Raw genomic sequence first — 16,849 nt, 5'->3', positions numbered from 1 at the left:
GAACAGGATGCCGGATACATTTTTTGCGTTTATTTTGCTTTGTTGAATTTGTCATTTGTCTTAGGCTGGTTTGTATGAACTGGTCACTATCTTACTGAAGTTTTATTAGCTTGCCTAAAGGAGAAAAAGTAGAATTATTCACTGAAGACAAAAAGTAGAATTATTCAAGCTGTGGATCAATACTCTAAATTTTGAAATTCCTAAAGGGGATTTGTACTGAGTGTTTATAATAAGTCACTGGAGGGGTTTCTACATAGGAAGTACACTACTGACTTATCTAGACACAGTTAATAGTTAAGGAGCAGTGGAGCTAGACTGCCACTAAAATATTTTAGATTAATAGAAGGAGTTCAGAAACTAGTGTAGTGATATCTGTAGACAAAATTCTTGAGATAATTGTTGGAAGAATATTTTTAATTCTGCTGGAAGTCAGTACACAGAAGTATTGGACTTCTTTCCCAACAGTCTTTAAAAAGGTATTCAGAAGTATTACTTTGATTCTGGTGTCACCAGCATCTTTGAAAGAAAATTCAGAAGTACATGTTTAACTCTACATGATGTTAAAATACAACAATGGAAGAATAGGTGTGCTCAGGTTTGACTCTCTTTACATCAGTTTCTTGGAATGAATTTAGTAGAGTATGGTTAATTCTACTGGTGGGTTAAGACACAATAGTCAAACAATAGGTGTACCTCTACTATCACCAATGGGAAAGGGTTTGCTAGTAGGTAAGGTGAGGAAAAGTTTAAGTCCGAGAGCTAGGAAATTAATAGGCTGTGTGACGAATACAAAGTTGTCACAAACTTTACAGCTGTAGAAAGAGTATGTGAACTGGGAAGCTGAAATCTGCTGACAACAGAGCTGTAGAATAATTAGTGCGATGTACATGTTTGCAACTGTAGAAACAAGAATGTTTTGAAATAGCTGATTAGTTAGATTAATGGTTTACGTGATTTAATTCAATCTAAACTAAATTTATTTTACGGCTGCTAAATTTCAGATAAGCTATTTTCAGACCGAAGCATAATCAGGAAGAAGAGAAATATGGCATATTAGAACAAGGGGCTTACACGTAGATCAACAGTGACTTACAACAAATCCTGGACTGGTGTTTGGTTCAACATCAACTGTACAAAGTAACTGTACAGCTTCAAAACAGTATAAGCAATATACATTAGTAGGCTGACAGAAAAAAAATGTTGAAGTATACCAAGGACAAGGGTAAAAACTTTAAAGTTGTAGTGACAGCAGGGCTGGGGAAATAGTAAGTTTAAGTGCATGTGATTATGCTTGCAGTTTTTCTAGAGAATGATAGAATGAAAACTGCTGAGGAAAACAGACTACTACTATATGTTTAGATAAAAGCAGAAAACTAAAGAAGAAATAATTAGAAAAGTAGCTCACAGTGAAGGGAAAAAGTTAGGGAGAGCAACAACTTTGAACTCCTCCATATCCTTTTCTTGGTAAACAGAACTCTGTACCATATCATAGCAAGATACCCCCCCCCCCACGTCACCTACTGCCCATGAGGTATAGTTAAATAAATTGACATTCTCCATTTTGATTCTAAAATTATTCCCTACGGGAGACTTCAACTATCCCTCCATTAATTGGAAAGCCTAAACCACCTCAAATAAATATACACATAGATTCCTGGAACTCATTAATGCCCGTTACCTAGACAAAACTGTTCAAGTTCCATCAAGAGATTCAAAATATTTGACCCGATTATCACCAATATAGGCACCCTATGCCCTATACCTATAGTTACCACACTGTTGGTCAAATATGACCACTGTTCTGTAATACTCACTATAAAGGTAAAACTTGACTTACCAAAAAAACCCTCCCGTCCTTAGAGACTACTCTGAGGTAAACCTAATCGAGTTAAATGATGGCATTTAAGAGCCCTCCTTACCTTGATGACCCCATCACACATGCTGCCAGACTTGTGAATAATTTCTATAGCCATCTTGAAGCACACACTGAGACATGTGCCCCTCATAAGGCACAAATACAATGCCAAATTCAGGAATAAAGCCCGATGGTGGAAGTCTAATATAAACAAACTGTACAATAAGAGGAAGAAATTCATAGCCTGTAAAATCTTAATTACCCCATCATCTAAAGATGAACTCAAACAGATCAACAAAGAACTCAGAAACAAAATCAAAATGTAAATATGAATTCAGAATTGCCACTTCTAAGGACAATCACCAAGCCTTCTTCAGTTATGTTACAAAACTTACAGATAATGGCCAGAGCAAATGCATAACAATATCACTTACTCATCCCCTGAGGACACAGACAACATATCAATGGACAAATTCAACTCTAACTTGTCTTCCCCCCAATTTTCCACAACTGAGTATCACTCCCACAGCACCCCCTCTGATCACCTCCACGAAGTCCTGAATGCTCTGTCCAAGGTCAAAAACACTAGTTCCACGGGTCCTAACAATGTGCCAGGATGCTGTCTTGTCAGCATCACACAGTGTCCGACAGACATGCTACTAAGCCTATTCAACCTCAGCCTCTCCACTGGATTCATGCCAGGGGAATGGAGAGTTGTGATAGTCATCCAGCAAATAAAGACCTTTAAGTCTCACCAGCTCTGTCTGCAAAGCAATGAAAGACATGATTATGGAACTTACTAACAAGGACATAAGCAGTCTACAAGCACTAGATCCAAGCCAGTTTGGGTTTGTTAAAAGCAGATCCACCACTTGGTAGGCTTTTTTGAGCACGTCCGATGCATTAAACTCGGGCAAATCAGTTCACACTGCCTATCTAGCCCTGGCCAATACCTCTGATACCATCCCACATTTTGGCATTATTGATAAGATAAAAAAAATAAAATAATAAAAAAAAGAGTAGTTGCCAGCAGCATCCCCCAGGGATTAGTTCTAGGACCACTTCTCTTTTGTATTTACTTCTCCGATGTCAAGGCCTGTGGCTGACCACGTTTGCAGAAGACTTGCAAACATGGAACTGTCATTAACTCCCCATCTGACTTCCAGATTCTTCACAAGGGATTAACACATATCACTAAGTGGTATCTGGACCACAGATAAAACTAAATACCATGAAGTGCTGCACTGTGTCCTTTAGCAAAACCGGTCATTCATGCAGCTACTACATAGGCGAAACTCCTTTGAAAGTTGTCTCAGTCATTATGGACCTGGGCATTTTCATTGACAAGGAACTATCACTTGATAACCATGTATCCATTGTTGTTAGAAAATCCTTTTATCTAGGAAAACTAATACCCAGGGTTATTTCTTCCAGATCTAAGGGAGATATTATCCCTCTCTACTTGTCCCTCAAACAGCACTGGAGATAAGAGACAGGCAGTTGAGGCAGTTGGGCTGTTTTCAAGGAAGTAACAGCGACATAACATACCTGCACTGAAGAGAATATCCCATAAGGAACCAGGCATTAACAATTAAAAATGTTTGAAAATAGGTGCCAAATGCACAGACTGGTCATAATACAGTCAGTGCAGATCATTGCATGTGCAGGTAATCAGTATGTAGAATCCTCCATCCTTGCAAGAAGGGTAATAACTTGTGAAAATGCACAGTAATGGTCAACCTATGAAACAGGGATGAAAGCTCCAGTAACAGCAATGACAGGAAGGAGCTCTCCAATAATTTATCCTCAGCCACTAAATTTCTTTAAATAAGGAGAATCGTTTAGGAGCTCATCTATAGAAGAAGCACAAAACTTTCAAATTCAAATTATATGTGTGCAGTTTGGAAAGTTGCTGTCACCCTCTTAATCAGAATAACAATCTTTTGCATAAAAGAAGGCAACCAGTGACGATTCTGCCAGAAAAAGTGGCAAGACGAGAAAAGCATGCATGTTAAACAAGTGCTCTCTAATAACAACTATGCAAAGCTGAAAACATTACTGTCAAGTGACGGGTGCACTGAAAGAAATACCCTCCCAACTTCATATGGTAAGCTGATATGACATCAGTTACAGAAATAAAGCAGTCTTCCCCTCTGCAGACAAAAATAAAACTCTTGACAGAGCTGCATTTAATAAAAAAATCTTTGACTACATACAAAAAAATGACTGATACATTTACTGTTGTTTTTGTCAACATCTATATTACAATACATTATATACAGTATATTATAATTTATTATACTAACAAAAACAGGTAACGTTATTACAAATTCATATTAGAGAACAAAGACAAATTTTCATACAAGGAGTAAGAAGTTGTAAATGGAATAAGAAACAATAACAACAATCTAATACATTCACATGAAAGGGTTGAGACACTCGGACAGGAGAAAGAAAAGACAGAAACCTTTTGAGTTGAGTACTTGTTTTTATGTGAAAGGAGTTGGGCATCAAAAACGTTAGCCTGACAGAAAAAATACAATCATGAGCTAGTGCTTTGACCCCCAAATGACTGGCATTGCCACTGCACGGTAAGCAAGGGGAATATTTACAGAGGATGCTTCCCCACCAACAAACATCTTTGAAATTCTTTCAAACCAAAACAGGTAATTTAGGCAGAAAAAAAGTAAATACTGTAAAAAATGAGGCTATATACTTAAAGTAATGATAGATTTGTGCTGTAAGTTTCATTTCAGTTACCTCTAAGATTAATATTGGCAGGTATTTAGTGTGGCCCATAAATCTTTCCCAGTTTACCTCAGGCCCTTCCACATATTCACAGTTCTAGGTGCCAAAGACCCTCCACACAAATCTCAGAAGCTCACAGGTCAGCATATACAAAAGAAACAGCTAAACAAGGCAGAAAATTAGGCTGCAAAAAGGATAGCATCCAGTACACCCCTAAACAGAAGGCAGGAGGGTGGGAAAGGTAATCAAGATGCAACTCTCAACAGCAAATCCAAGTCTCTTATGTACCACAATGACAGTTCTACGGTGACAGTATCTATCACATCTGACACAGACCCAATGTTATCCTCTTTGGTGGCTTGTCACAAAAAAGACTAGACTGGATTATGACAGGCAGATCATGACCTGATGATGAGAGCCACATTATAATGTCTCACAAAGGTATTCAGTGATGTTCATGTGATAGCTGCAGATATGTTATCCATGGAAGCATTTTTGAAGAAAGCTTGAGACATGGCCATAGACCTAGCAAAGTGAGTACTGTATGCCTGAGGTAAGGATATGCTCTATTTTTAGTAGCAAAAAGTACATTTGTGTAAGTAAACTTATCATAACAGTTTATGATCTAATAGATGGTTGTTGTAGTAGCCTAAGTTATTTGGGTTGCATCCTGCCAAGGATATGACCACTGGCCAGATTTCAAAGCTTCAGCCCATCTTCCACGCATCCTGACCACTGTATCATTCACAGAGAGCTGCATAAAAGCAGTGGTCTGGGTGCCAAAAGCTTCAGAGCATTCTTACCTCAAAAAAGTGAGGCTAGGGCCCGGAAAAAGGAAAAAAAAAATGAACATACAACATATATAAATGATGTTAAAAAAAAGTATATACATGCATGTACACTCTGGCAATACATAAACAGAGCAAAGGGGATGGAGGGAAGGGATGACTACTGCAACAGCGATCTATTACAAAGTAACTTTACTTGCACAACTGTACTATGTTCAACATTCGATCACTGTTCTAGTAGCCCAAGCTGTATGGGTAGATTACCATATCTTAAGATTATGTAGAGAGGAAGAAATTCAAGAATCCTGGAGTACCTGGAGAATGGTCCTAGCAAAGCTTGTTCTAGACTTGCAAAAGAATAAAAAGTGTAATGCTTTGTAAATGTATTTACAGAGGACAAGGTTGCAGAGTCTAGACTACACCCATCCCATTCCAAAAATACACAGAAGAAGCTAAAGTCCTGGTAGAGTGAGACCTCAACCTATCTGGAAGTGACTTGATATGGTGAGAATAGCAGAAAAAAAACAGAATGAGACAACCCTGTACAACTTGTGTGATTTCAGCTTTGACACTGGTTGCCTTTCCTTCTTACCTTCATAGGAAACCAGAAAATGATCGACTTTCCTGAAAGATTTTGTTCTAAGAAGCATCTGAGATGTCTGTTGATATCCAGTCTGTGTTTCCAAGATTCTTTCTCATTTGTTTTTAGGTTTTGGAACGAATACAAGGAGAAGAAAGTGGGCATGTGAGGATCTAACAGCTGACGAGCAAAAATGGCCGACTGGTGACTAAAGAGCAAGAAAAAACAGAATGTAACTCGCACAAATAGCTGCTATGAAATCAGGCACACCTGGGAACCTTCTTGTCTTGTGTCATTTTACCAGATCACTCGTGGAGCTCTAGATGAGGCTTTCAAAATCTATGCACCATTGTATGTTATTGCAGCCATTCATAGACATCGAAAGTTGAGTACTATGTGTACAAATTATTCCCAGAGATCCTGCAGTCTGCATCATTTCCCCAGCTAATGGTGGCTTATACATTGCCTTCTTCTGCATTCTGAGGAGGCTGTTTGGAAAATGTTACTTCTTAAGTCCTGGATTTCATTCTGCTTTACTTGCTTCTTACTTGGCCATCCTCATCGAGAGGAAAAGCAGTGGCTCTGATGAAGTTTTTATGAATGAAAGAGCTTAAATCAATAAAGTCATCTGGTTCAGAAGTATTTTGTTTTTTGTATTCTTAACTCACACAAATATTTAGTCAGAGGCCTCTGGGCCTTAAAAGGGTCCTGGTTGTTAGTAAAGCATAAACTAGAAAATCTTTTTCCTTTATACATAAATGATCTTTTAGTGGCATTTTTAGCATCCCTTATAATGCCTGCTGTACATCCACAGAGGAAAGGTGCTTCAAGTGTATCAAAACTCTATCATCCATTTAGTCAGTCGAAGTGTTCTCATGCTGGAGTGTATCAAAAACTCCAGTCTTGTGTGAGTAAATCCAGTCTGAGTCCCTAACGTGGTAAGTGTCCTTGACCAGTTTAAAAAAAAATGAAGAAAAACTGCTGCTTGGGGCCAAAACAAAAGGCACCAACACTATCTTTGGGGAATCATTCTGGATCTTCAGAAGAACCACAGATATTAGTGGAAAGGCATACAGGAACATTACCATCAATGAAAATGAGAAACCATCTGTCTTCCAGGCCTGTTTACAAGAAATACTGCAGCAGAATTTTTTTAACTGTCTGTTGTGAATGGACTCGCACAGATATATTTATTTGAGGTGTTCTCCAAAGTTGGTAAATTCCTGGAAGACCCTTGGGCATAGAATCAATTTGTGAGAGTCCGTCTTTCTGCTCAGCTTGTCTGCTATAATGCTTTGCTCTGACTTAATGCAAGAAGCCTGAAGAGTCAAAATGAACCATCGTCCCACCTCACATGCCACAATGGCAAGCCTGCAAAGGAGCCAAGATCTGGTACTTCCTTATTTGATTATATACCACATCACTATGGTGTTATCAATGATAACAACATTCTAGACACCAGAGATGATTTAAGGCCTTTGGCACAGTGATTACTGCCAATATGTTTTTTCATTTTATATATCTATATATATTACTTTTTGTAATTATCACCAATCCAACATTATATAACTTGATCAATTCCTGCTGTCCCTTAAACCTCACACTTCCTCAAAAACATTATTCTGCATGCATTGTTCCCACTGTTTCCAATTTTTTCTATGTAATTTGCTCCTACCCTTTTCTAAATATACAACTTCCAGCTCTTTTATCTCTGTTACAACATTCAGTACTTCAGATACAGTACAGTTGAATTAGACTTTGACTTCCATTTTCTAGTACTTGCATTTTTGGCAGCCATCATAATTAAACTTAACATGGCCTTACTATATCTAGGCAATTCAGATCCTGTATCTAAGTAAAAAAAAAAACAAAAAAAAACACTTCCTTAGTTACACCAACTGGATCACTAAATAACACCAAATGCCACTATAAAGACCAGTAACATCCACAGGAAAAAAAACAAGACCAGGAGTCGTATCAATACCCACTTTAACTGCACAACTAAAAACAATCACTGATCGTTTTTATCCATTAGGACTTCCTCAGAATAAACACCAACAAGGGAAAAAGCTTATGTAGTATTAATCAATCCTCAATTAACTCTAATAATGGTAATTGAAATTAATATAAAGTATTCAACACTTCTAAAGACTCATGCCCCCCAAAATTAAGTAAATATCCTTCCGTTTTTTCACAAACTGAATCATATATACTACTGGGTGATTTAAAAAAAAATCTAAAAATATGCATAATAAAACACAGATTTATGTAGATTTCAGAAAAAATATGTATGTACAAAAACAACATCTACAAACATCTCACATAATATCCTTGAAATATTATACAAATGTATATCTAACTGAAACTAAAAACATTAAACGTCTCTAAAAATGTCCAATAAGTAATTTCAGAAACAATATAGATATAAGACCTAAAAATAAGCCTAATAAGGAGCCCAGAATTAAAGTTTGCCTGTATATAGAACCAACATTCATGAAATTCCAAACTACTAATCTGTCATGTTAGTTACTCACAAGCCAAACATGTAGTTATCAAGGTACAACATACCAATATTTTTTTATAAATCTGAAATTTAAATTTATAAAGCTACTTTTAGTTGCAGTAAACAACCAATAGAAGTCACGTTGTTGAGTCTATGGTCATTTGTAGAGTTAAATATTAATTCCTGTCCAAGCTCTTTTAGGTTTAATAAATCCTTTCATGGCCCTTCCCTTCTATCAGTTTTCAAACTGTCTAAAACAAAGAATTTAAACATGTCTATTGTTCCTTTAAATATGTTTGTATAGGGCATTTTGCTCATCGTTTCTACTCGTGTCACAGTAATTGTTAGTTTTGCCTGTATAAAAGGCTGGGCATTTTGAACACTGTGCCACGTACACAACTGCATTACCACCACAATTAAATTTATTGTTTGAATTGACCAGGTCATACCCAGAAATAAAACACCACAATATTACTCCATTGCTTGCAATGGCCACATATCCTCATTGAGTCATTCCTGTCTCTCTGACCTGTTCTTTCAATTAGATTTAAAACAGGTGTCCTTCTTATATACAAACTTGGGACAGGCCTCAAAGTCCTAAAATGGTTCACCTAAACCACAAAATACTGCCCAGTTCATAACAATAACTGATTTCAGTCCAGGAAAATGTAGACTGTATGTAAGGATCATTGCTCTATTAAACTCATGGTCCTTACCAGCAGCACTCTTGTTTTTGTTCCCCATCTCTCCATTGTTCTTGTTCCCTATAACAGGGCCAATAATACCTTATTTGCATTTGGTTAAAATTTCTTCCTTAATAGTCATGATTAACTTTGCAGGATAAACTCAAACCTCAAACATGTGCTCTAACTTCACACTTCCCTTAATGAACACTTCATCTTGTGATACCTTATGGGACAACCTAACCATCTGTCCCTTAACCAAAGCTCTCTTTTGGTGAAAAGGGTGCCAACTTGTGTAATGTAGTAAGGAGTTAGAATAGCTAGGCTTACGGTAAATGTTGGATTCAAATCACTGAACCATAGAATTCTTGGAAATAGTTAAATCCAAGTAATCAATGCTGGCCCCAGAGTAATTCACTGTAAAAAAACTGTAATGTTGTTGATGTAGCTATAAAAATCATTTAGTGATTCAAAATTCCCTGTCCAACATAATCATATCATCTAGGAACTGTCCATACAAAACCCATTTGTGGCTACAGCTGGATTCCAGGATAAATCTGGATTCTCATTCTGCCATTACCAGGTTGTCAACTGCAGGGGTACATGCAGCACCCATTGTCACCCTTCTGCTTTGCCTGAACTGCCCTTCAAAAAATATGCAATTGTTTTTAAGTACCAATTCTATACGGTCCCTCAATATTTTTATATCTTCATGCTTCAGTTGACTTTTCCTACAGAGACAATCACAGAACCAATCCAAGCCCAAACTATGAGGGGATGATGTTCTAAGTTGTAGTTGAAAATGGCCAGGGATGAAATTTGTTTTATGTGGATGGGGAGTCTATTCCACAGATGCAGTATCTTCGACGAAATATACCTGTCCCTCCAAATTGTTCTGTTGATGTTGTAGAAAAGAGTTAGATCCCTAGTCAGAGTACTTTTGATGCAATTTGACTTGCTGATGTGTGGTAAATCCATCAGCAATGGGTCAGAGGATGCCTTGTATGCCAGACACAGGTCACCTCTTAGCAGTCTGTAGGATACAGAATACAATGACAGGACTTAGAGATAATCCAAGTATGCCTTGTTTAGGCCTTGTATCCTTTCAGTAATGTATCTCTGAGTGCATTTCAGTTGTTGCATGTGTCTGAAGAGATACATGCCAAAAGGAGGCATTATATTCAATGACTGGCCTAAGGAGGGCTGAGTAAAGGGGGGATAATGACACCCCCTAGATCCCTTTGTTTAAAAGCTATGCATATTGAAAGACTTTCTTAGAACAACAGACACATGTTGGGAAAAAAAATTAGGTCACTGTCAACATAAGTCCAAAAATCCTGAACAACTGGGTCAACTCTTAAGGGCATATTGTCAATGTGGCAGTTTCTTATGGTAGATGATTTCCAAAAGGATACAATAATATATTTTATGGCATTTATTTTCAGACCTTGATTTTCACAACAGCTATTTATTTGAGACAAACCTTTCAGCAGGTTGGCTAATTCATTTGTGGATTCAGTGACTGGTCCTGGCTTCAGCCAGAGCCCTTTGGTACTGGCTTTTTCTTCACAAAAGTAGATGCTAAACAGGAGAGGCCCCAGCACAGAGCCCCGGGGAGCTCATCTGGTGACTGGTGTCTTTGTGGAGGTAACTTTTCCTGTTTTGTTATCTGTGTCCCATCTGTAAGCCAGTTGATAATACTGTGGGTGATGTAAGGGTTTATTCACAGTTTAACTTTTCTTCTATACCTGAATGAGAAACTGTGCCAAAAGCTGTGGCTAGATTGAGGTATGCAGTGTGTACCACTTTGCCTTCATACATTGCTTCGATGAACTTTTCAAAAAAATCCATCAGGTTGAGTAAGCATGACCTGCCTTTGACTAAACCAAACTGAGATGGGTCCAGCGTCTGAAGATTCCCTATGCCCTGACTGATTAATTCCATGATACGTCTTTCCATGGCTTTGCATAGGAGGCTGGTCAGACTGAGGGATCTGTGATTGCCTGGGTCTGTGGAAGGTCCGCCCTTATGCAGGGGAATGACTGCAGCTGCTCTCCATTCACTTGTTGCAAAACCAGAATGGAGGGTGAAATTGAACAGCGTTGTTAGGGATGTGGCTAAATCATGCTTCATGCTACTTAAGATGCATCCAGGGATATTGTCAGGATCTATCGATGCAGTATTTTTAGCTTTTGATAGCACTTTTAGGACTTGGTCTTTTGTGATAGAGTCACCTATAACAAGAATGTTTGATTAGGTCAATGCCTGCCTTACGGGCTCACTATCAACGACTTTGGAACCTCTTGTGCTATGAGGAAGTAGACTTAATATGGTAAATGTGCTTTGTGCTTTTGTTGCGTTATAGAGGTCTTTGAGTTTTAGGCAAGTTAATCTTTAGAACTTCAAAGTATGAAGGGTTATGTGTATTGTGCTGGCCTTCTCTTGCACACTGTGTTATGCTGTTTGAGTAACAGATGATCATCAGACACCATGAGATGGTTCTTATACCCGTTCAAGATACCCATCTCAATCAGGCTGGCTACGGAAGTTATGAGGAAGTGTTGGTCCATGCTACCGACAGGAATAACTCTGGAGGGGGAAAGGTAACTATAACTGCTTGGAGATTGGTTTTAGAATGATGTTGATGTTTTGGTGGACTTGCTACAGAGTATTTAAATTTCAGTACAAAACAACAAGCCTGAAAACTGTTTTCTGCCTCCAGTAAGAATCAGTAAACTAATTACAGTAAAGAGACTCACTAATTTGACACTAAAATCAGTGCAAGCAGTTATCAGTACACTCAATATTAAGCAATTTTATCAAAGTTTTTTAGCATGATGTGTAGTTTAAAAAGACTTTGCAAAATCATACTTATGTGCTTATTGTCAACAGCCAATAAATGGATAGAGGCACTGAATTTTGTCAAATTATCATAAGGGGCTGACAACAACCGATACACTGAGTTTAGGAACACAACTGCAAAAGGGTGGGAGGGAAAAACAATTAAACCCTTAGCTCTGAGCTGACTGGTCTGGAACTGCTCCAATGCAAAGACAAGTCTTGAACTAGCCTGACATACAATCAGTACACAAGAATGAAACCAGGGCTTAATAACAACAGTTAGACCACTTAAAATAGCAAAAACGCAGGCAACTATGTGCTGGAATCACTAATATATGCTTAAAGATCTTAGCTTAAAAAGATAACAGGCTGTTAAAATGAATTTAAAATCAGATGATCAAAATCAGATGATCAAGAAATGAAAACACTTATTTACCCTTGTCTGTGGAATAGGACTATTACAATGCCAATACTTCAAGAGCAGCCTAGATACCTATGACCTACCCATATGCGATAATTTAAGACACAAAATAATGTCTGGTGACTATGTACATAGATAAGAATGGAAAAGAAGAAAACACAAAAATCCCACTCTCCAGAGACCTATATGACCTGAAGGATGCAATGAAAATTGCCACCTGGAATTTAATGCAGAACACTACAAGGCTATGTACTATGGTGGAGGGATTTCAAGGAAACCTCATATGTCAGACAAGAGCAAGAGGGCTAAAATTACAGACAGGTTGGGCAAAGCAATACATGTGAAATGGCACAGGCAAATACTGTGGACCACTGCAATGCCAAGCTAGGAAAAAGGACTTCACAGATGGTAAGATCATCCTCCAGTTATACAGGGCACAAGTAAGGATGCACTTTATCTGGAGTACTGGCTCTAGTTCAGGTGGCAATTGAGATACAGAGAAGCAAGTCTGGAAGAACGCATACTGAAGAGTTACCAAAAGTACTCCATCATCAACATGAAGTCATGCTGTCCTGAATGCACTCTTGTCCTTACTATCACAATCTTCCTGTGGGGCATAGGCTGAAATTATGAATACCCTCCTGTTACTATACTGGAGTCTGATTGCCATCTGTCACTAATTCTGATGACATCCCTCACTGTCTTTTGAAGCCTCACCCTAACCACAATTCCAACACCATTTCTAGTCTGTCCTCTCCCTGAGTAGCTTACTCTGGATCCCAAGCCAAGTGGCTTTGATGCACTGCCCTTCCATCTGGATTCCTGGATACACAGGATGTCCAGCCTCCTCCTTACCATCATGTCATCCACTTTCAAACTGCATCCTGACAGTGAACCTATAATGAATGCAGCAATCTTTAGCTCATGTTTGGCAGTTTGACTGGTTTAACATCCAGCTTTCACATAACTGTGCTATCCCAGGTAATCCAAGCTGGGCAACTGGACATCAGCCAGTAGCTTACTGAACAAGAGCTGCTGGGTTTATGGCAGGCACACACTGGTCAGTAGGGGCATAGAGACCTCTCCCAGCATTAGCATGGGTCTCTGGCATAGGTTGAAGTAGAACGGGTCATCAACCCATTCATCACCTGCAAATAACCTATGGCCATTCCTGGTGACATTAGCTAATACAGCACAATCACCTACAGCCAATTTTTACAGCGTCAATTGGCCAAGCCCTGACATGGCTGGATGAAACTGAAGAAAAAGAGGTAGTGCACAAATAGATATAGATGGCATCTAAGAGGGGTGAGTGATTCAAAGCTGATGTAGACACTACTTCAAAGTGAAAGTAATGCAACCTTATAACACACTGCTAGAAAGCCTTGGTGTAGTGCAAGTCAATGAAAAGACACAAGTATGCCAGGAAGAGATGGAAAAAGGGACAAGCAAGGAAAGGACAGCTACAAGGAGCTAGCGGTAACATTCAGTCTGATATCACCACCCAGAAACCGTTAAACTAGCAGTCAGAAGCACTGACGACAATGCATATTAATGAGGGATTCGAGCATGTCTGACACAGCTGGAAACGTGACAACAGTAGTGACATGGAAGCGGCAGCTGCAAAAAAAACAGCTATAAAGGGCCATGGGTTTTCTTCCATCAGCATCTCTGTGCATTTATGCAACTGTGCATTCTATTCATACACACACACACACACACACACACACACACACACACACACACACACACACACACAGTATACAAGAGGAGGTTAGCATACATTGTGGGGTATTTAGCACAGCAAAGACAGACATGAAGATACGAGGGAATTATATAGCATTCATCAATTCAAAAGATTGCCTGTACGGTTAACTAGCAAGTTGTCATCATAAGCAACAGACTGTGTATTACCTAAGTATGGCTTCCAACTTTGCAACAGATTTCATCTTTTAGTATCTATTAAGAAAGTAAAATCTTTATGATTTTGTGAAGTCGAAGAGAAATGCAACACCTGTCTAGGATAATGCAGAAGCCATTAATATAATAACAATCACTCGTACAATAACAGAAAAAAGATGAAATAATTATAAAAAATTGTACCTATGACAGTGGAATCTTTTCTGCTCAACTGCGAGGGTAACATCACAGAGCTGCTGTGCCTCATAAAGGTACTTCATCCCTGGAACAATTAAATGAGAAGAAAAATGGTCAAACTATTCATAAAATTAAAATGAAATACAAAATAAATAAATAAACATTTGGTCATGAATGACTGTAAACAGTGACATAATTAGTCTCTGATCGTTTCTATTGCAGTATAGATGAGGTGAATTACTGAAGAAATTGTCAAAACCAAAAGGAGGAGGCAGAAGGGAGCACATAAGGACCATAGTAGAACATCATTGTGAGAGTGAACTCTTGAAATGTAATTTTTGTCAAAAAAAAGGGACACAGGTACATAGTGCGTACACGTATATGCACACATATGCATATATATATATATATATATATATATATATATATATATATATATATATATATATATATATATATATATATATATATATATATATATATAAATAAAATGAGTGCCCATACTTTGGCTGACAATGTGTTTGGCCAACATCCACTTTTGGTCGGCTCAACAGTTGATTAAAAGGGGTGTGAAATCAGAGAACCTGAAAGAAAATCAATCACAAAAGGTGAGGAGAAAATACTGTCTGAGAAGAATCATGCAGCTGTTCAGCAAAAAAGAGTTTAAGCTTCATCTTTGGTGCAAAAAATAAGTCAAATGTGCTCAGAGTTGATTAAAATAAATGAAACACTGAAGGAGTATATCAACCAAATAACAGGCTGGAAAAAAAATGGAAGAAGCTTTAAATATCGATTTAGATGAGATGCTAAAATCAGGCTGACATGAAGAAAAGGCTGGCTGAGTATGAGACTGTTCAAAGAGAGGTTTCAAAAATGGTAGAATTAGAGAACAGAGCACATAGGGAAAACTTGAGGTTTTCTGCTGTACCAGTGAAACTGGAAGGAACAGACTGTATTCATTTTATGAATAAAACAAATAAGCAACTGGACTGGTATCCTGCAGCAGGAGTTGCTAAATGAAAGGGCACAATGTGTGCTTGCTCCAAACCTGGCCATGAGAAAGCAACCCAGACCTTTAATTGTAAAGATGCAATCCTACCAGCAGAAGGAGCTGATTTGACAAAATACTGAAAGTGGGTAACAGCAGACTCTTTGTGGAAAATGATTTCTCACTGTACACCAGGCAAAAGAGGAGCAAATTTATTCCAGCAATCATAGAATGTTGAGATGCTGGTTTGAAATTCAAGATGTTGTGTCCTGCTATATTCAGAATATTTATTTTCCTAGACCAAGGATCAAACTCAGTCTTTGACCCAGAACATGCTACGAAGGAAATACAAAATTTTGTCCAACAAGTGAGCAGACAGAAGGAGATGCTGCGTCTTACTCTTCTGATAATGAAGCCCATAGAGGGACTATTCCAGTGAAACCGTTTCCAATGTTCCAAAGGAAAACACGAAGTTGAGAGAGAGGAAAAAAGCACAAGAGTTGACTAGAAGAACCAAGAGTACATTAGAAGTGAACCAGTGACCGGATTTGGAAGCTGGAGCTCAATAGGAAAAAACAGCAATATAGAAATTGAATACAAAGCATCAATTACATTTGTAAAGTATGATGGAACAAGAAACCTGGAAATATTTGACTTTTTTGATTTTGTTAAACTTGTAGGGGACTCCAAAGAATATGCCCTACTTTGTGTCATTAACGCTTGGAAGAAGATTTAATAGAGGGGAAGATGAAGGAAAGAGTTAACTGGAAGTAAAAACAAAATTTTGTTCTTAATGGTATTTTTATGATACATGGCATGAAATGCATGCTATAAAGTAAATTTTTTTGGTTGATTTTGTGCGTAATAAGGATACTAAACAGGTACACCTATTTCTTCCTTCTTTCCTTCTTCTTGACCAGTTTTAAGAAATGTAAGCACTGCAATGTAAAAACAGAAGAAAGCCTGGACAAAACAGCATGATATATGTAAAACTGATATGCCTTTTCTTATTTTTGTATAGGAGAATGACTGGATTAAAGTCGTCTGAATAACAAGTTTTAAGGGGAAACAAATAATTAAAAGAACACTGACTATAATTAATACAGAATAGTGCTTCTCTCTGGCACATAAATGTCTACAGTGCAAAATGTGTGGTGGAATGCAACTGTCTATCTGGTCCTCATGTTTCAATGGAGACAATCTGATAATGGGCTATAAAAACATAAAACTTGGTTAGGAGATAATGTTTGCTGAAAATATTCAAGTCGTTTCCCTTGGGAGAGGAGTAAAGATAAGACAAAAACATACAGCATGCACCCTAGCATGGATAACCTTCATTATAAGT

General features: G+C 38.0%; 1 protein-coding gene across 1 annotated transcript in view; it reads right to left on the bottom strand.

Annotated features, from left to right (window-relative positions):
• LOC122794544 (kelch-like protein 24) overlaps positions 1-16,849 on the bottom strand; it is a 129,693-nt gene that overhangs the window by 74,002 nt on the left and 38,842 nt on the right. The window contains exon 3 of the mRNA XM_044063027.1: positions 14,523-14,601. Within this exon, the coding sequence (XP_043918962.1) occupies positions 14,523-14,601 (79 nt within the window). The remainder of the gene's footprint in view (positions 1-14,522; positions 14,602-16,849) is intronic.

The sequence above is a fragment of the Protopterus annectens genome, chromosome 1.part0 (assembly GCF_019279795.1).
Source record: "Protopterus annectens isolate FY-2018-M chromosome 1.part0, PAN1.0, whole genome shotgun sequence".
Lineage (NCBI taxonomy): Eukaryota > Metazoa > Chordata > Ceratodontiformes > Protopteridae > Protopterus > Protopterus annectens.
This window is presented reverse-complemented; position numbering and strand designations above follow the sequence as displayed.